Below are 18,054 nucleotides of genomic sequence, written 5' to 3' on the forward strand. Positions count from 1 at the left end.
AAATAATAAAATACAAAGTTGGTACAAAGGCAGTTTAATTTTTTTTTTTTTTAAATGCCGAAAATATTTAGATCTCAACTTTCTGAAAATATACTTTTACAACTTTTGAAATGTTTGTTAAAATGGCTAGTATCTCATAAACTGCTTAATCTATACCAACCAAACATTAGTTATTTATTTGAGTTATATAATTTAGATACTTTATTTTGTAGCATGAAAACTGATAAAATCGGATTATAACCACGCCTACCTACCATACAAAAGTTATGCTGAAAACTACTAAAGTTATTTTATTTCAGTAAGAAAAACCATTAGAAACCGTAAATTTTATGGTAAGAATAGTACGAAAAGTTGTCAGCACTTCTTTACTTGTTATTTTATACTCACAAAACTAGACGGGGCCTTCAATAGATAACATGTGAACAATGGTAAGTTTTTCCGCTAACTCCATGACGATTTATTCACAGACTCAACAGCAATTTGGCAGAATTCTCTTGGACTCTTTTCGTTTGCTAATATGTTTATTTTTTTACAATCAATATATGTACTCGTACATATATTACATACTTGTTTAAGGTATTAAAATGTGCTTAGATTTACTTTATTTCTCCACATCAATACCAATACACCTTTTTCATAATTTTATTTTAATAATACTCAAGTTGTATCCGTATATTATACATAAATGAATCTCCTCACTCCATATGCGTTTATATTTCCTTTTGTATATATAACCTTAAATTCTGAAAATAGATGAAATACAAATACAAGTTTCATTATTTTTTCGTATCTTAGGTAAAGGGTTTAGAATGAAGAATTAGGATTACGTGTACACTGACTCACATTATACTCCAAGAATATTAATTTTTTGAACTTTCAATATAAATACAAAGCAAAAAATTAATAATAATTTTCCTTTCTTCAATTGTAATCTAAAAAAATTAATATTTTTGGGGTGTCCCATTTATAGTATGAGTCAGTGTATTTATTATTTCATAGAAATAAAAATGGTAAGAATATACTGCAATTCTTTATTTTTTATATAGTTCATAATTAGTTAGTAACAAAAGGATATATTGTAAGAAGTGTCAAATGCTAATCACTAAAAGGTTGTTTTGAAAAACATGTCACTTCTCATGCGTACATTCCAGATTTTCTAAATTTGTTGTTGGGCATTTTCAGAGAGTCTGGCATATAAGTATCAGCGAAACTATTTTGGTGTCGTCGGGAACGAAAAAATACAATATATTGCAATAGTAGTCAAGGGTTCACCTAAAGTCGCTTAGAAACGAAAATGTGGAGTTTTCTTCGTGAATATCAATAATAAGATTTTTAATACTTTCACACAAAGTGTATTCAACAAAGTGAACAAAGTATTTGACATACCCGTTTTTGACAATAAAATAGTAAACAATTCATGTATTTGTTTACATTAACCCGTCTTTTTTATCTTGAACAATATATATATTGATAAAATTGTTTGCAATTTGTCAGTTGGGGCACAAAACATTAGTAAATTGCTTCCACGAGTTGTTTTGCATAAGCAGGAAGTATTCGGAATTTTTTTTAATCATTTAAAAAATGTTTTTTTTTGGTTTGAAATTTGTTTACTTTTGAATTTTAAAATTTGAATTTTTGAATAAATGTAAGGTTTAAATCAATGGCAACAAAAATGTCAAATTCGGGTAAAAAAAAATAAATGTCATATACTTAGTTCATATTGTTGAATACACTTTGCTTTCACAATAAACTTCAAAAAAAAAATTGAAGTACTTTAACACAGCTAAAACATACCAGGAACTGAATAAACGCAGTTGACACCAGGAACGTGCTTGTTGCTCTAGTGGATATAGTGTTTGAGATGTTACTTTAGATCTAGACTTACGCCGACAATTCGACTAATTTTTGAAGTAAGATGGTGAAAACAACTATTAATTCCTTAACATAAAAGTTCTCAAAAAAATCTTTCCGAATTCATTTGTGTTAACCTTTTAAGACACGTTACCGAATAAACATCATCTTTCAAATGTGGCACTAATCAAAATAATAAAATTAGAAAAACAGAATGAATCAGAGGAACGTTATCTATTAAGCCTGGCGGTTCCTCCAAGAACAAACCGCTATTTTGTAAATTTTTCATGCTTTGATATATCCGTTGTGCACAGTGGTTCCGCCCATAGGCCAAAAATTTAAAAATTCATCTCTCGATTTTTTTGTTAAAATGTCTCTAAATTGTCTAAACATCCTATTTGCAAACCGGATTTTCCTACAAATTTAACTCTAAAAATAGAGTTAAATGCATGATCACTTGTACATTTTCAAAGCACATCAGGACTTTTTTTAATTTTGCAGCAACAACGCACTTCAAATTGTTCTGGTAATTGTTCAGGTTAACAAATCAAGATTATTTTTAATGGATTTTGAAGTTAAAGGTATCTTATGAAGTTAATTAAGACTAACTTGATTCGTGGTTTTTGTGAAATTATGTCTTATGTGACCTATTTATTTGTACTTTTTTAAGCGTCTTCAATTTGTTTACATAGAGTTTTAAATGTGTGTTGTTATTATGCTTGTTACCATGTTCCATAAATATGGTAATTTTTATATAAGTTCGTGACAATAAACCAAACCAACAATTAATTTTGTCTTTCGCAAAAATTAATATATTAGATGCTCAGGAGGCAAAGGATAATAAATCAATTTTAATAACATTAACATATTGTACTCACCTAAACAAATTGGACCAAAACCTCACGATTTCTCAGACAAAAAGTTAGTTTTCGTTTTAGTATAAGTTGAAAGTGCTACTGGTGTTGAATGAATATGGTGTGTGTTTAAATCAAAGCAATATTGTTTATTTGCTGCAGAGGTAGCTTGTTGGGATGTCATATTATTTTTTGTGGTAAACACAAAAGAAGGTGGAGGTGAACAATACAAGTTTTTAGAGAAAAGGTTGTTTTGTGTTTTCGACGTACTACTAGTTTTATAATACCGCAAGCTTTCATTGTAACTAGCACCGCTACTAATACCACTACCACTAAATCCACTGTCCAAATCCTCTTCATCAAGTTCATCTTTGTTAGACGAATTTTGGAAATTATCTTTACAGTCCACCGATTGAAAGGTCTCTGACACATCCTCAAGACTTGTACTTGAAAATGCTGGTTTATTGCGATGACCTGATAAGGTAGATGAATCTCTTACAAGCAAACCAAATTTTCGACGTTTTTGAGGTAACATTTTATTTGAGGTCACGACTGCCGAGGCAAAACCGGTTCCAACACCTCGACAGTGCACAATACTTTCTGCTCTTTCTTCTATATTCTTCGAGGTCAGGTTAGGGGGCATAATTAGTGCTTCCAGTGATAAATTAAGCTCTTCTAACACTCGGAAGTGATTGTGTTGAACACGTAGAAGTTCCTCCTTCACACAATTTGCAGTAATGGATACTCGATTATCAGAAAGAACCTTTCTTATATTTTTTTCACTAACTTCTTCATACAAATTTTCCGTTGTTCCATAATGGGTTGTATAAGTATGACGATCTCTTATTGGCAAGAACCCATTCTGCTCACTACTTGCTTTAGAATATAGCCCCTTCGGCAATAAATTTTGTTCGAAATGAATCTGTTCATTCTTACATTTTTCTCTTAATTGTTTCTGAGAGATATTTGAAACACAATTTACACTAGGCTCATAATTAGCGTACGAATAAACATGATTCGCAGGTCCAACAGCTCCTAGCGATTCAATATCAATTGAAGACCGATTAGGAGGATTTAATATTTTTACAGCATTTGTTTCTTCGTTAATCGAGGCAACTACGGTGTCAGCAAGTCCATAATCTAAAGATGTAGGATGAGGATGACCTGTAGGTTCAAATCTCTCCATTGTCGCAGCTATATTGTTACGTGTCCACCTCACCTGTCATATAAAAACTAATTAAGTGTTTCTATAAAACAAATTTTAAGGATAATCTACCTGGTTGCTTGTTGCATTATGCACGATCCAATCGCTTCGTCCTCCATAAGAGTTATCTCGGTGCCGAAGTTGATCTTTTAATATAAGATCAACTTCGACACCTTCACAAGAATGATTGACTTTTTCACCATTAAATGACACCAATTCAGCAATATTATTGCCAAGTGCGAGGTTGGAGTCTATGTCAGTGCAAGTAATTATTTCTTCGAAATCAATTCCATTCTGCATTTTACCCCAGATAATATATATTTGATTATATTTTCATCGTTTTCATTTAGGGTTCAAATATTAATATGTAACTACATATATGTGTATATCTATCGAATTGGGTGTTTGTACATATAATGTTTTAATTACTTATATTTATTTAGCATTTACTGGAAGACCAATGCAAAATCAAACAAAAACTATAAAAACAAGTTCTAGTTGATTGAGTTTAAAGTAATATTATAATATTATTACAATCATCAACTGAACAGTGTCAGGAAGTTTATAATAATAATTTCTGTAACACGAAAAACAATGTATAATGTGTTGAATCGAGCGGAAGTTAAATATTTACTTTATTCAATCATTAAATTAAATATAATATTATTTATCTTAGTGACAATCTCTTCAAGTCTGAAGATGTAAACGGAACTTTACCTACAGACGATTTTTAATGGGATTTGGCAAACACTTGTCAACTAAAATATAGCTAATTTTATCAAAGGATAATAGTCACCATGAATTTAAAATATGTATTTACAATACCTACTTTGAATAGAAGAGATTAAAAAGTTTCTGAAATAAGAACCTTTCATTAAAAATTTCAGATTTCTAGTAAAATAATAATTTAATAAATTAAGTATTAACCATAACTTGTATACACAATTTTAATTTCTTGACAATTGTTCCTTCAGTAGTTCGATTACAACTTAAATATTATATTATGCAAAATTTGGATGATTTTTTCATTTCAAAAAAGTTCACATTTTATTACTATAGTTGATGTTCATTTTCATGTGCGCATCCATTTAAATATGACTTCCTCTATATACATAAGTATATTCATTGCAGTTATTTTAGATACATAATTATTATATACCCAGGCAGGTACCAACATTTTTCATCTAGCAATGCAGAATTATGCAGTTTACTATTCCAATAAAAACTTTTTGTACTATTGTCATATGTTTATTTATATTACTTTAAATACGACACAAAATTAATAAGTATTCATTCATCATTATAAAAATAATATCCTAGAAACTTTTTACAACGGAACATATTCACAAATAGCACAATTATTATGTCTAAATTAAATTGGATAAATTATTCCAGTGTTGCCAATCTATTTTATTCAAAATGACAATCACTGTTCAACTTGTTTTCCCACCAGATACTATTCAATTTAAGGAAGTGTTTGGAAATGATAAAAGTTTTTGTTCCTATCTGTGAAAAATTTAAAGTTTCCCAATCGAATCATTGCTTTATTTTTATTTCTGATTTAATTCTGTTTTATTAATGAACCTAGTTCATTAAAATAATTCCCATTTTAACTAATTTATTCGGCATAAAGTCACCTAAAAGAAAGAAATTTGTAAAGAAGGGTTGGGGATTGGGATAATTCATGGACCGCTTGCAAAGGTAATAAGTTCACTCGATTTTGTTTAGATACCTTACGTATATAAGTAATTCGACATATACGCTATAAAGGCAACCGGAACAACAATAAATTATGTACATACATATGGTTTGAAGAGCAACAGGTTACATTATTTTATAAGAAAAAACATCGAAGAATATATTTTCTGTATAAGATCCAGAGATCCTATAGGTACTTCGTGCTTGGAGAATTAAACAGTTATCGTACTTTCAGCAGTTTTCAAGTTAACAGTTGTATTGGGTTGAGAGTGATTATTTTCCGATTTTTCTCAAATAGGAAGTACTTTTTGAGGTATGTATATAAGTATGTATATACCCGTTTATATAACTTTAATGTGTGACTTAGTTATAACTATATACAGTGGAACTTCTCTAACTCGAATCACCATAATCTACAAAAAAAACTTCGAGTTAGAGAGACTTCGAGTTATAGAAATTTTCATTAAAACATAGATTTTTCAAAAACATAATTTTTTCTGTAAAATATAGATTTATACACAGTTTTAATTATTTACTTCGCATAACGTTTTATTTAAAAACGATAAAACTTGTATTCTTTAATTTTGTTTGTTGCACTTGGCTATTGTTTGGCTCTCAACGTCTATATCCCATGCTTTCGTTACATGATTTATGAAATCCATTAGAGTAATATCATAATTTTTGTTCTCCTCCATACAATATAGAGGGACTCTTTTAAATTTCGATAGTAAAATTTTAAATTTTGTATTATGCCCTGGTCGAAAAGTTCGATTTATGGAAGGAGGTTTGTATGAAATTTGACTTCTATTGCCAATTCAAGAGTTCGAGTTATACTAAGATCAATTAATTTTCACTCAATTTATTGTTTCTACTCGATCAATGTCAATATAAAATGTTTTCCAAAGTAATGACTAGTCTGGACTTAAAATATTCTTGAGATTTAGGTAAAATTGTGTGTTTAATGAAAGAAGAATATGAAATTATAGTAATAATTGAGTATAAATTAAAAAATTGAAAACATACATAGTTGTTCAAAAAATAACGTTAATTTCGGACATTTACGGTTGTCTTTATTTTTGGAAATAGGAAAAAGTCACACGAAGTTATGCCTGGCGATTATGAAGGATTATGGATTATGGGCATCGTTATTATATTGTTCTTCGCCTCATAAAAACACGTCTAATTTTAGCTTCTGCTACAAAGTAAGCCATGAATACAGTCCAAAATTTTATTGTACTTCCCGATCATGTATGTATGTAGTTCACCATAATAAAAAAAATGTTGACACCCTACAAATCCGTGAAATTTTTAATTTGACAATACCCGTTATTTCTTTAACACAAAACATACATAACACATATATAGTATACTCGTATATATATGTACATATATATTTCTATTAGTATTTTAGAATCCATTTATTAGTGCTGCTAAATTCTATTGCCAGTTGTACTAAACGTTCGAATATAGTATTAATATTGTATGTTCTCAAAAATCAGTATTGATAATTTTTTTTCCTTTTAAGCTCCATATCCAAATCAGCCAATTGCTGCAGAAATCCCTCATTTGGCCGAATTTCACGACGCATGCGGACTTTTCGTATCGCGTCTGAGGCGGACATTTTGCGACAAATCATCAGGTAAGCGAGTACGCATGTGGCAGATCTTGACATGCCCACCAAGCAATGAACCAGAATTTTCCCTAGAATAAGCAAAATAATTAGTTACATAAAGAAATTATACATTAAGTTTTACGCACCTCCACTACTAATTGCACTGTCAATAAACTTCGCCGCGACATAAAAATATCGGGAAATGTCTGTTGTAGGCGCATCAACCATTGGGAACCCCATATATCTGAAAATAGTATCTTTGTTGTTTCTTCTACAATGTTGTTATATTTTGTTTATCAAAAATAGGGATTTGTGATAAAAAAGGTTGTAGATCGATAAACCAACAAAGCCAACAAAATATTTTAAATTTAGTTTGTAATAATAAAAAAAGTATAAGTATGGTAAAAAAATCAAAATTATTATTAACAAGTAAGGAAGGGCTAAGTTCGGGTGTAACCGAACATCTTAAAAACTTATGGTCCGACTTCGGCGATTTTTAGAATGGGGCTTCCACACTATTAACATAGTATTTGTGCAAAGTTCTGCACCGATATCTTCACTAGTACTTACTTTATATATTGTAAAGTAAACGATTCAGATCATCTTCTAAGTACTGGTATATAGGAAGTAGGTGTGGTTGTGAAGCGATTTGGCCTATTTTCACAACATATCATTGGGATGTAAGGAAACTATTACACACCAAGTTTCATGGAAATCGGTCGAGTAGTTCCTGAGATATGGTTTTTGACCCATAAGTGGGCGACGCCACGCCCATTTTCCATTTTGTAAAAAATCTGAGTGCAGCTTTTATCTGCCATTTCTTATGTGAAATTTAGTGTTTCTGACGTTTTTCATGAATGAGTTAACCCACTTTTAGTAATTTTAGACCTAACTTTTGTATAGGAGGTGGGCGTGGTTATGATCCGATTTCTTTCATTTTTGGACTGCATTAGGAAGTGGCTAAAAAAAACGACTGCAGAAAGTTTGGTTTATATAGCTCTATTGGTTTGCGAGATATGTACAAAAAACTTAGTAGGGGGCGGGGCCACGCCCACTTCCCCAAAAAAATTACATCCAAATATGCCCCTTCATAGTGCGATCCTTCATACCAAATTTTATTTCCATAACTTTATTTATGGCTTAGTTATGGCACTTTATGTGTTTTCGGTTTTCGCCATTTTGTGGGCGTGGCAGTGGTCCGATTTTGCTCATTTTCGAAAGCAACCTTCCGATGGTGCCAAGAAATAAGTGTGCCAAGTTTCATCAAGATATCTTAATTTTTACTCAAGTTACAGCTTGCAAAGACGGACGGACGAACAGACAGACATTCGGATTTGAACTCCACTCTTCACCCTGATCACTTTGGTATATATAACCCTATATCTAACTCGTTTAGTTTTGGGTGTTACAAACAACCGTTATGTGAACAAAACTATAATACTCTCTTTAGCAACATTTGTTGCGAGAGTATAAAAATATTAATTACCAAAATAATTATTTTTAGTGGGTTCTGAGTGCGTAAAACGTAAAACTTAAAAATATAGAAAAAGTTGTTTTAATCTATGTATGATGTTAAAATTGGTTGATGCGTTTTTCGGATGTAATATACAAATCTGCGACAAAGACGCATATAAATATATGTACATATAAAGCAAAACAAATAAAAATGACGTCAGAATGTGTAAAATTAAAGTTATAGTTGCTAAAATGCGATAACAAAAGTTATTAACCCTTTATCAAGCAGGACAATATTTTTAATTAAAACTTGTTTTTATGTGATAATATGTATATCAAATAATGAAATTGCTTTTTTATTAAAAACTTGTTAAAAACTTCTTACATTAAAAATAAACCAAACAAGGAAGAGCTAAGTTCGTGTGCAACCGAACATTTTATAATCTCACTATTTATTGAGATAACACAATTTAACCCATGTATTCGGCATAAAGTCACCATCAAGGTACACTATATCCAAGACAATAAGCTCACTTAATTTTTTTAAAGATATTTCACATATTAACCGACATATGCGAAATAAAGTCCCCGTAAGTTTGAAAATCCATATATTAGGTATATGGGAGCTGGGAGAAGTTATGACCCAATTTTAACAATTTTTGGTACAGTGATACACTTGATCTTGATCCCATTTTTGGTACAGAGATACACTATACTTGATCTCCTTTTTGCACGGTTAACTGGAACAGTAAATTACCCGTGCAAAAATAATCAAATTTCCTTGTAAAGCTCACTATTAGGACCAATTATAAAAAATCGTGCGAAAAACAGAAAACGTGTAAAAAATATACTTTTACAATTTTATAAAAATAAATCTATCTATTCATACAGTGAGGATTTACACTGTAGATTTTTATGATATTATTTGTATTACTGTTAAAAGAAACAAATAACGACGATTCGGGGAATGGTAAAAAAATAATAATACATTTCAAAGTTAAGGTAAATATTATGTGTCTTCGTTGTCCTTACTTCTTCATACAGCTTCATTTATTTGTTTATTCATTAAAATTGTTGCAACCTTTTCATCGGCTTTCAAATCTTAAATTTTTATTTTTTTCGTTTAAACTTAATTTATAATTTATTTAAATATATTAAGAGCAATATATTTGTGACGTATTTGCAATTTTGATTTTATTGCAAAAAAGTATACAATTAAAATGAAAAATCCGTGTAAAAATGGTAAGGTGTACAGAAACACCGCGTAAAAAAATCGGGCAAAAAAAAACATGTAAATAGGAGATCAAGTGTATCAGAAGAAAAAGATTCCCTCGGAATTACGTTAAAATATTTGAGAGTTTTATCGATATTTACGGTGAAAAATTGCCCTTAGGCACTGAGTTCTTCATGTTCGATATCGACCTTTGAAAATTTATAGTCCGATTTTGACAATTGTTCCACTAGTGACGCCACAGCTCAAATACAGTATTTGTGTAAAGTTTTATTCCGCTATCTTCATTGGTTCCTAATGTATGTATATATTATAAAGTGAAGGGATCAAATGGAATCCAAAATTTAGTTATATGGCAAGTAGGTTTTGAACCGATTTCACCCATATTTAATCCTTGTCATCAAGGTGTCAGGAAAATATTGTATGCAGAATTTCATTTAAATTGGTTTAAATAGTTTCTGAGATACGGTTTTTGACCCATAAGTGGGCGACGCCACGCTTAATTTCCATATTTTTACAAAATCTGAGTGCAGCTTTCCTCTGCCATTTCTTCTTTACAATTTAATGTTTTTGATGTTTTCCGTTAGTAAGACGCACTTTTAGTAATTTTGAACATAACCTTTGTATGTGAGGTGGGCGTGGTTATAATCCGATTTCACTTATTTTTATGGTGAATGATGGGGTAAATGACTGCAAAAATTTTGTTTTATATAGCTTTATTGGCTTACGACATATATACAATAAATCCAATTGACCGCGGGGCGCCTCATTTAAAAAAAAATATATATCCAAATATGACCATCCGTAGAATGATCCTCTGTACTAAATAGTTAGTTATGACACTTTATAGGTTTCGGTTTTCGCAATTTTTTGGGCGTGGCTATGCGCCCATTTTCAATAGCAAAACATGTTTTATTTTTCTAGAAATTATCATTTAACAAACCTTATGCTTGGCATATCACGATAGTAACTATGTCCAGTGTCCACTTGACCATATCGGCAACCCTCAGCCGCATTTAGCACATGTGTAATGCCCATCATTCGTAGATATGATTTGTTTTTCGCCGCAGCACTATAATAAAGAAAAATTATATATGTAAGAATAAAAGTTATTTATCTATATTAAATCATAGAAGTCCAATAAAATAAATATTTTATGAATTATTCTAGTTAACTAAGTATACATCCTGACAAGAAGATGTTTACCACTGATCAGCACTATATATTTTTGATTATTTTTTCTTCAAATCTTTTTGACGTTTTTTGTTTTGCGTAACGGTTATGGATTACTCTGACATATAATTCATTTTAGAAGACCACAAGGGAAAACAGTTGGAGTTTCATCAATATGGGCTTATTACTAAAGATAATGTGGTTTAATATTAAGATAATAAAATAGAGATACCACGGACCTGTTTTAGAACAGGGTACATTATGACACATGTACAGGAAATATAATTTATTTTCATGTTGATACTTACACATCACCAATGTAAATACCCGGGTAAACTTCATCACAGTCAACATCGTGTAAGGCGCATTCTGTTCTTCGTAGCCCTGCCAGATTCCTGCAAGGTGTCATTGAATAATATAGGACTCTTTGCAAATGACGGCCTGTAATTTGGTCGGAACTTTCCAATCGACTCGGTGTCTTAAATTATAAATATTGAAACACACACAATTAAATGCAAGTTTTTTTGGATACAAACATGTTGAATATTAATATTTTTCCAAGAATGATAGAAGAGAAGATTACGACATAGTGACGGGCTCACGACCTCCGAATGGGAATAGACAACAGAAGAGTTGTCAAATGGAAAACGAAAATGTAAAACATTGTGAACCAAATTGAATAATGTGTAGATAAAATATCACAATGAACGTGAATCTTAAAATCGTCGTCTAATATCTATCCAATATAATAATGCATATTTATAATTAAAATTATATACTTTATTACAAAAAGTTCGCCATTTTGCCAACTTTTTTGTTGGTTGGAAAAGTGAAAAAACTCTTTATATACGACTTTTTTGTACGATTGTTGTTTAATTTCGCCATTGCGGACTTCTTTTTCAAGTTAATACATTCTTCACTTAGAATTTTAGTTTTTGTCAGTTTTTCTTTCGTTTTTTCTTTTGCTCGCGTGTTTGAGGGTTGTGAGTGCGTCGCTCAACAGGAAATTAAAACCCAGAAAAGCTAACTGTAAACGAATAACGTAATCTTGTCTTATATCATTCTTGTATTTTCCTACATTTGGCAAACATTTAAGATATCTGCAAACATTTAAGATGCAATAAACAATGAAGATATCAGAATAAAACTTTGTACAACGTTGGAGGTATGGCATCACTCATTTAAACATTAATAGACCAACCGCCATATAACATATATGAGTCGAATTTTGTGTTATTAAATAAACTGCGAAGGAGAGAGAGAGGTGGCGCACTATCGTCGATTCGGCTATAACCGGCTAAACGGTTGCAACGCCAATCACACACACACACACATAAATAAATAAATACATTGCGAGAATATTAAATATTCGGTTACTCTCGAACTTAGCCTTTCCGTTCTTGTTTTCATTTATAATTATGAAGTTAAGTGTTTATGAATGAACAATTACGCGATTCTCAGTGTGTTTCTCATTTTTGTCTCTGTGAATTTTTTTAATAATTGTTTATAAGATTCTACCAGACTCTTTTAAGTCTCAAAGTGGATCATCTTCTTAAAACTCGAGGACGCTTTTTAAAGTCTAAAGTCATCTCGTCCTAGCGACCACATAAAATTGCATTACAGTAAAATCAAAAATATAAATAAAATTTTATATGTTACGTATTTCTTAAAGTACTATTAGATAGTACATTAGGGTCACCAGGTGATTTCGTTCGAGAAGTTAAGCATATATGTTGTAATGCCAACATACATATGTTCAAGTTGCTATAATCCTAACTAATTTCGAGGAATTGAAATAATGAGTATTTGTTATCAAAATGTTAAAGGTCTTAACACCAGATTGACTGAATTATACAAAAATGGATATTTTGTTCTCTGTGAATAAATAAATATCACATTTTCGATTATGAGATCTTAATTTCACACACAGAATTTCTAATACACCCGATGTGAAATAAAAATCGACTATGGCATGTGGCACTCACAAACATACCAGTATTGATCATGTATTAGAAGTAAAAAGTATTGAACTTTAATAAAATAATTATAAATTTGTATAACCTCTAATTTTATAAATTGTTCTCGTTCTATTTATATTCCCAATTTTAATTTAATTTTTTAACTATCGATCTTTGGGGAAATCATGTCAAATATTATTTCTGACAATCCATGATGTCCAAGAAAATACCCGCAACAGTGCCAACGTGAAATGCGATAAATATCTTCAAGAACGCTAAGGACAACGAGCAAGTGCTGAAATAATTACAGATTATGAACACTGAAGAGTTGAAAGTATTAATATGAATAATATATAATACAATAATTTTTTAATTAATTTGACTTTGGAGTAATTAATTTAGAAATAAAACTAATATGGATAAAGTGTTATATAACATCAATAGCTGAGTAGTTGACCCTCGAATTCGTATGCAAAATTACAATTGCGAGAGTATTTAATGTTCGGTTGCAATTGAACTAGGGAGGGCTTCTATTGAAATACATACGTTGTTTTATTATTATGACCGCGGGCACCACATCGCTTTTTCATTTCTTTAAAATGGAGCATTTGTTCTCCTCTTTTCTCCCACCTATTGTAATAAAAACAAGTAAGGAAGGGCTAAGTTCGGGTGTAACCGAACATTTTATACTCTCGCAATTTATTTATTTAACTTTATTTATATTATATAATACACAATTTGACCCACATATTCGTCATATATATTGTATAAAGTCCATTGAAAGTTGGAAACCATAATATTAGGTTAGAAGCACCGAGGTCCTCGTGTTCGATATATGGGGCCTTACAAGCCTATGGTCCGATTTCGGCGATTTTTAGAATGGGCTGCCACACTATTAACATAGTATTTATGCAAAGTTCTGCACAGATATCTTCACTAGTGCTTACTTTATATATTGTAAAGTAAACAATTCAGATCTTCTTCAAAGTTCTGGTATATAGGAAGTAGGCGTGGTTGTGAAGCGATTTGGCCTATTTTCACAACATATCATTGGGATGTAAGGAAACTATTACACACCAAGTTTCATGGAAATCGGTCGAGTAGTTCCTGAGATATGGTTTTTGACCCATAAGTGGGCGACACCACGTCCATTTTCCATTTTTTTTTTAAATCTGAGTGCAGCTTTCATCTGCCATTTCTTATGTGAAATTTAGTGTTTCTGACGTTTTTCGTTAGTGAGTTAACCCACTTTTAGTAATTTTGAGCCTAACGTTTGTATAGGAGGTGGGCGTGGTAATGATCCGATTTCTTTCATTTTTGGACTGTATTAGGAAGTGGCTAAAAAAACGACTACAGAAAGTTTGGTTTATATAGCTGTATTGGTTTGCGAGATATGTACAAAAAACTTAGTAGGGGCGGGGCCACGCCCACTTCCCCAAAAAAATTACATCCAAATATGCCCCTTCATAGTGCGATCCTTCATACCAAATTTTATTTCCATAACTTTATTTATGGCTTAGTTATGGCACTTTATGTGTTTTCGGTTTTCGCCATTTTGTGGGCGTGGCAGTGGTCCGATTTTGCCAAGTGCCAAGTTTCATCAAGATATCTTAATTTTTACTCAAGTTACAGCTTGCACAGACGGACGGACGGACGGACAGACAAACATTCGGATTTGAACTCCACCTTTAACCCTGATCACTTTGGTATATATAACCCTATATCTAACTCGTTTAGTTTTGGGTGTTACAAACAACCGTTATGTGAACAAAACTATAATACTCTCTTTAGCAACATTTGTTGCGAGTGTATAAAAATTTAAAAGTGTTTGGCACATATTGCTTGTGAGATAGAAACTGAAAGTTACGTATAATAATCTCAACATCTTATTTTTTTCTCAAAACATTTCTCGATTTACATACACATTATTTAAACGTGATACGCTTAACAGAGTCTAATTTTTTTCCTTAAAGAATTTCTCGATTTATATACAAATTATTTAAAAGTGATACACTTAACAGAGTCTAAATTTTATTTCATGATGTGCATACTAATATTTTCTTATACGATTTCGTACAGACAGATGCTGTGAAACATAGCCTTTGGCAAACATCCAAAATATTTTCTAAATAAGAATTCCTGACACCAGACTATTTATATTTGGTGAGTGTTCTGAAAAATAAAGTACATACATAACAATAACCACCCACGAGAAATTCATGGTCAAACCTACAAATAGCAGGTATTTAATTCAATTATGATTCATGTATGCACAGGATGACACATGAAACATTTCGGAAAGTAAGTCAGTCCACGTAAAAATTATATGAAAAGAAGTACATTACATTAAATTATTGATAATCGAATAAAAATCTAAGCGAAACATTAGCGCCACGAATATGAAATTGAAAATTAAACATCCCTCGTCTCAATATATTAAATCGATGTATTTTTAATAAAATGTTGTCGAAAATCGAAACAACAATTCTTGACCTGATAATTAGGAGTTTATCAAGAAAAGGAATTAAAAAATACATATGTACAGTAGTTTTCCGAAATAACGAATATTCGGTTAAACGAAACCGAAGTAAATTTAAGTTTTGGAATTGTGTAAAAAATTTGTACAAAAGTATTCATCGTTTCGACTAGTATGTTCTTTTTTTCTGTTCTGTGATTTTTTCTTTTTTTAACAAATAATTTAATAAAACAATTTGTTATACTGCAATTTTCGGTATTAACAATGCTCGTTTCAAATGAAGCACCTTAATATACACAAATATGTTCACAGAACATGATTTAATTATAAAAGTTTGGTAAGTAAAAAGCTTTCTCACTCTTTTTTGACAACCCTTCTGCCTTACTGTTATTTGTTTTTTTTTTTCGAATTTTTTTATTCACATTTGATTCTTACATTGCGCAAACGGAAAAATTAAATGTGCTAATAAAAATCTTTTAACCGCCTCGGTATTATTTTTATTCAGTTGCATACATTGAGATGTTGATCTATTTATTTGACTTAATGAATTTAAAACATTTCCAATTGCAGAAAAAGTAATAAAACTAATTCATAGTCCAAAAGAAATTCTTATCGATGGTCAAGGATGAACTGTAATAAAGACCAATGTGACAGCGAGTTAATTACAAATAGAGGGCAGAGAACTGATAAATACAATTATAAGAAAGTTGAAAGGGTATATTATAACAAGAACGTGTTTAAAAATAGTGTTTGTAGGAGATAACTAATATAGTTAAATAGGCCCAAATCAAACTTAATGTTTGCCATTTAACTACTAGATTCCAATCGTACTTATTTGTTTTTGCAATTGTTTATTTCACAGAAGGAAATTGAGACTATAACTTCAATTCTGGCTCTTTTTGTAACTCTGTTGATGCAATCAATCAATGTTATTCGATTGTTAGAATCTTCCTAGCGCTTCAATTGAAGCTAAAACATCATAGGTGTCTGATGATTTATTATAAAGTTTTAATTCTAATCTAAATTAACTATTCGATTCGAAAATATTTCATTTTGATTGGGTCTCATGGCAACTAACTTGGTCGATTCATAACGGTTGATTGAAATATTTATATGCTGTGTAACAGCTTTATTGAGAGGAGTTTTTTTTTGTTACTGAACTAACCGAAATAAACAAGTAGTTGACATAAGCATATGTACTATGACAAACATTTATTGCCCTTTGTTAAACACATCAATGGTTAATATATTTTTTAATAAGTATCGTAGATATCTGTTCGATTAGGAGTGGATGTGCATATCATCCGACAGTGAGTATTTTTTCAACAAAGCCCAAATACAATGAGTAAAATACTCTCCCAAATTAAACTTCGTTTTAAACTCAAAAAATAATACATGCAACTCAACAGTTGTCCAAAAACAACAATAATATGCAAGATATTTTGTACGAATTAGCGCATTGTTAAAAAAATTATTTCACATGTACAAATTCTTATAAAAATCGATTAATGGTTAACTAGCGTTAACATTCTTGAGTATTAAGTTTTTAATTAAACACAACTGCAAACAATACCGAAAGTTTGTTTTTTAAATCATGTGATATTATTGAATTATTGAAATCCATTTCTAATTTTTTACTATTATTAAAATTGTATTCCATATGTTATTGTTATATTCGTACCAGCAAGAATATATGGTAATTAAATTTGTGTGTAAACATTAGCCTTGCACATTGCTATTTTGCGAATTGTAGCTTTACATTTGCGCATAATCAATATTACATATATATGTAAGAAGAATGCATACAAGGTGATAGCAGCAGCACAAAAACAAAGACAAGAATAATTAATTTAATTTTATACTTATTTTTCTTTTCAAACTGAAGGTTAAGGCTGTGTTTCACTCCATTGAATTCGTGTACATTGGAATGTATCATTAGCGCATATGGAAAGCTATACATGCATATATGTATATATATTTAAATATAAAAGAACATTATTTGTACCGTATATCTCCATGACATTTTGATGAATTTATTTTCGCTGCAGTTATTAATACAATTGGTGTAATCTCAATGATATTTGCATATGTCAATATATTTCAACTGGTTATAAAGTATATATATTTCAAGTAAGTATGTATATTTCATATATTTGCGTAGTTTCGGTGTATTTATTTTCACACTTTTACGATTAATATCTTTGGTTGATTATAGCAAACTTATTAATTTATTTTGAAACGTCAATTCCTGAATCACTTCTGCTTTTGACACTGTATAGTAAATCTTTTTTGACGTTATTTTCGATACTAAATTGCACAATAGCAATTTTCCCCGTTTCAGGGAAAACGAAAGCTCTTTTATGCATTTCATCTAAGCTTTGAGCTTTTGTAAATGCTTTTGAATACTTTTGCAAATATATTCCAATATATGTGTAATTTTATAGGGGGTATGACTTTTTATGCTCCCAGCTATCAAAAAATTATAAAGATAAAGATAAATAAATGAAAGGAGTTGATTAGAGCATTGAATCGGAAAAATATA

At 30.6% G+C, this 18,054-nt stretch overlaps 2 protein-coding genes and 1 long non-coding RNA gene across 11 annotated transcripts; 1 reads left to right on the forward strand and 2 right to left on the reverse strand.

The window, feature by feature from the left end:
• Positions 1–585: 585 nt before the first annotated feature.
• Lytr_4 (Transcriptional regulator lytR) lies at positions 586–5,304 on the reverse strand. Of its 7 annotated transcripts, none has more exons than XM_029040611.2 (4): positions 5,171–5,304; positions 3,982–4,298; positions 2,730–3,924; positions 586–743 (listed from the first exon to the last, which is right to left on the reverse strand). In XM_029040611.2, exons 2-3 carry the CDS (start codon positions 4,207–4,209, stop codon positions 2,752–2,754), a joined length of 1,401 nt encoding a protein of 466 aa, XP_028896444.2. In that variant the 5' UTR covers positions 4,210–4,298; positions 5,171–5,304; the 3' UTR covers positions 586–743; positions 2,730–2,751. The 7 variants fall into 7 exon arrangements, with proteins under 7 accessions (XP_028896444.2, XP_011183470.2, XP_011183471.2 ...); XM_011185168.3 differs by having other exon boundaries at positions 3,982–4,203; positions 5,085–5,225; XM_011185169.3 differs by having other exon boundaries at positions 5,085–5,225.
• A 164-nt stretch (positions 5,305–5,468) lies between these two features.
• LOC128922072 (uncharacterized) lies at positions 5,469–7,239 on the forward strand. 2 transcript variants are annotated; one of them, XR_008471342.1, is made up of 4 exons: positions 5,469–5,610; positions 5,680–5,920; positions 6,694–6,809; positions 7,133–7,239. It is a non-coding gene; the product is annotated as an uncharacterized LOC128922072 (long non-coding RNA). The 2 variants fall into 2 exon arrangements; XR_008471343.1 differs by lacking the exon at positions 5,680–5,920 and having other exon boundaries at positions 5,471–5,610.
• Positions 6,970–17,820, reverse strand: LOC105212849 (dual specificity phosphatase 29). Of its 2 annotated transcripts, none has more exons than XM_011185166.3 (5): positions 17,518–17,820; positions 11,387–11,556; positions 10,849–10,977; positions 7,366–7,463; positions 6,970–7,308 (listed from the first exon to the last, which is right to left on the reverse strand). In XM_011185166.3, the coding sequence occupies exons 1-5, from the start codon at positions 17,533–17,535 to the stop codon at positions 7,103–7,105; spliced, it is 621 nt and encodes a 206-aa protein (XP_011183468.1). In that variant the 5' UTR covers positions 17,536–17,820; the 3' UTR covers positions 6,970–7,102. The 2 variants fall into 2 exon arrangements, with proteins under 2 accessions (XP_011183468.1, XP_011183467.1); XM_011185165.3 differs by having other exon boundaries at positions 7,366–7,490.
• Between the last annotated feature and the right edge of the window lie 234 nt (positions 17,821–18,054).

The sequence above is a fragment of the Zeugodacus cucurbitae genome, chromosome 5 (genome assembly GCF_028554725.1).
Source record: "Zeugodacus cucurbitae isolate PBARC_wt_2022May chromosome 5, idZeuCucr1.2, whole genome shotgun sequence".
Taxonomy (NCBI): domain Eukaryota; kingdom Metazoa; phylum Arthropoda; class Insecta; order Diptera; family Tephritidae; genus Zeugodacus; species Zeugodacus cucurbitae.

Coding starts and splice junctions, on each gene's coding strand:
- Lytr_4 (XM_011185167.3), bottom strand. Junction 3,925..3,981: donor ATAATGCAACAAGCAACCAG/GTAGATTATCCT, acceptor TTTATATGACAG/GTGAGGTGGACACGTAACAA.
- LOC105212849 (XM_011185165.3), bottom strand. Junction 10,978..11,386: donor GGTATTTACATTGGTGATGT/GTAAGTATCAAC, acceptor TCTTTATTATAG/TGCTGCGGCGAAAAACAAAT. Junction 7,491..10,848: donor CGTGATATGCCAAGCATAAG/GTTTGTTAAATG, acceptor ACAACATTGTAG/AAGAAACAACAAAGATACTA.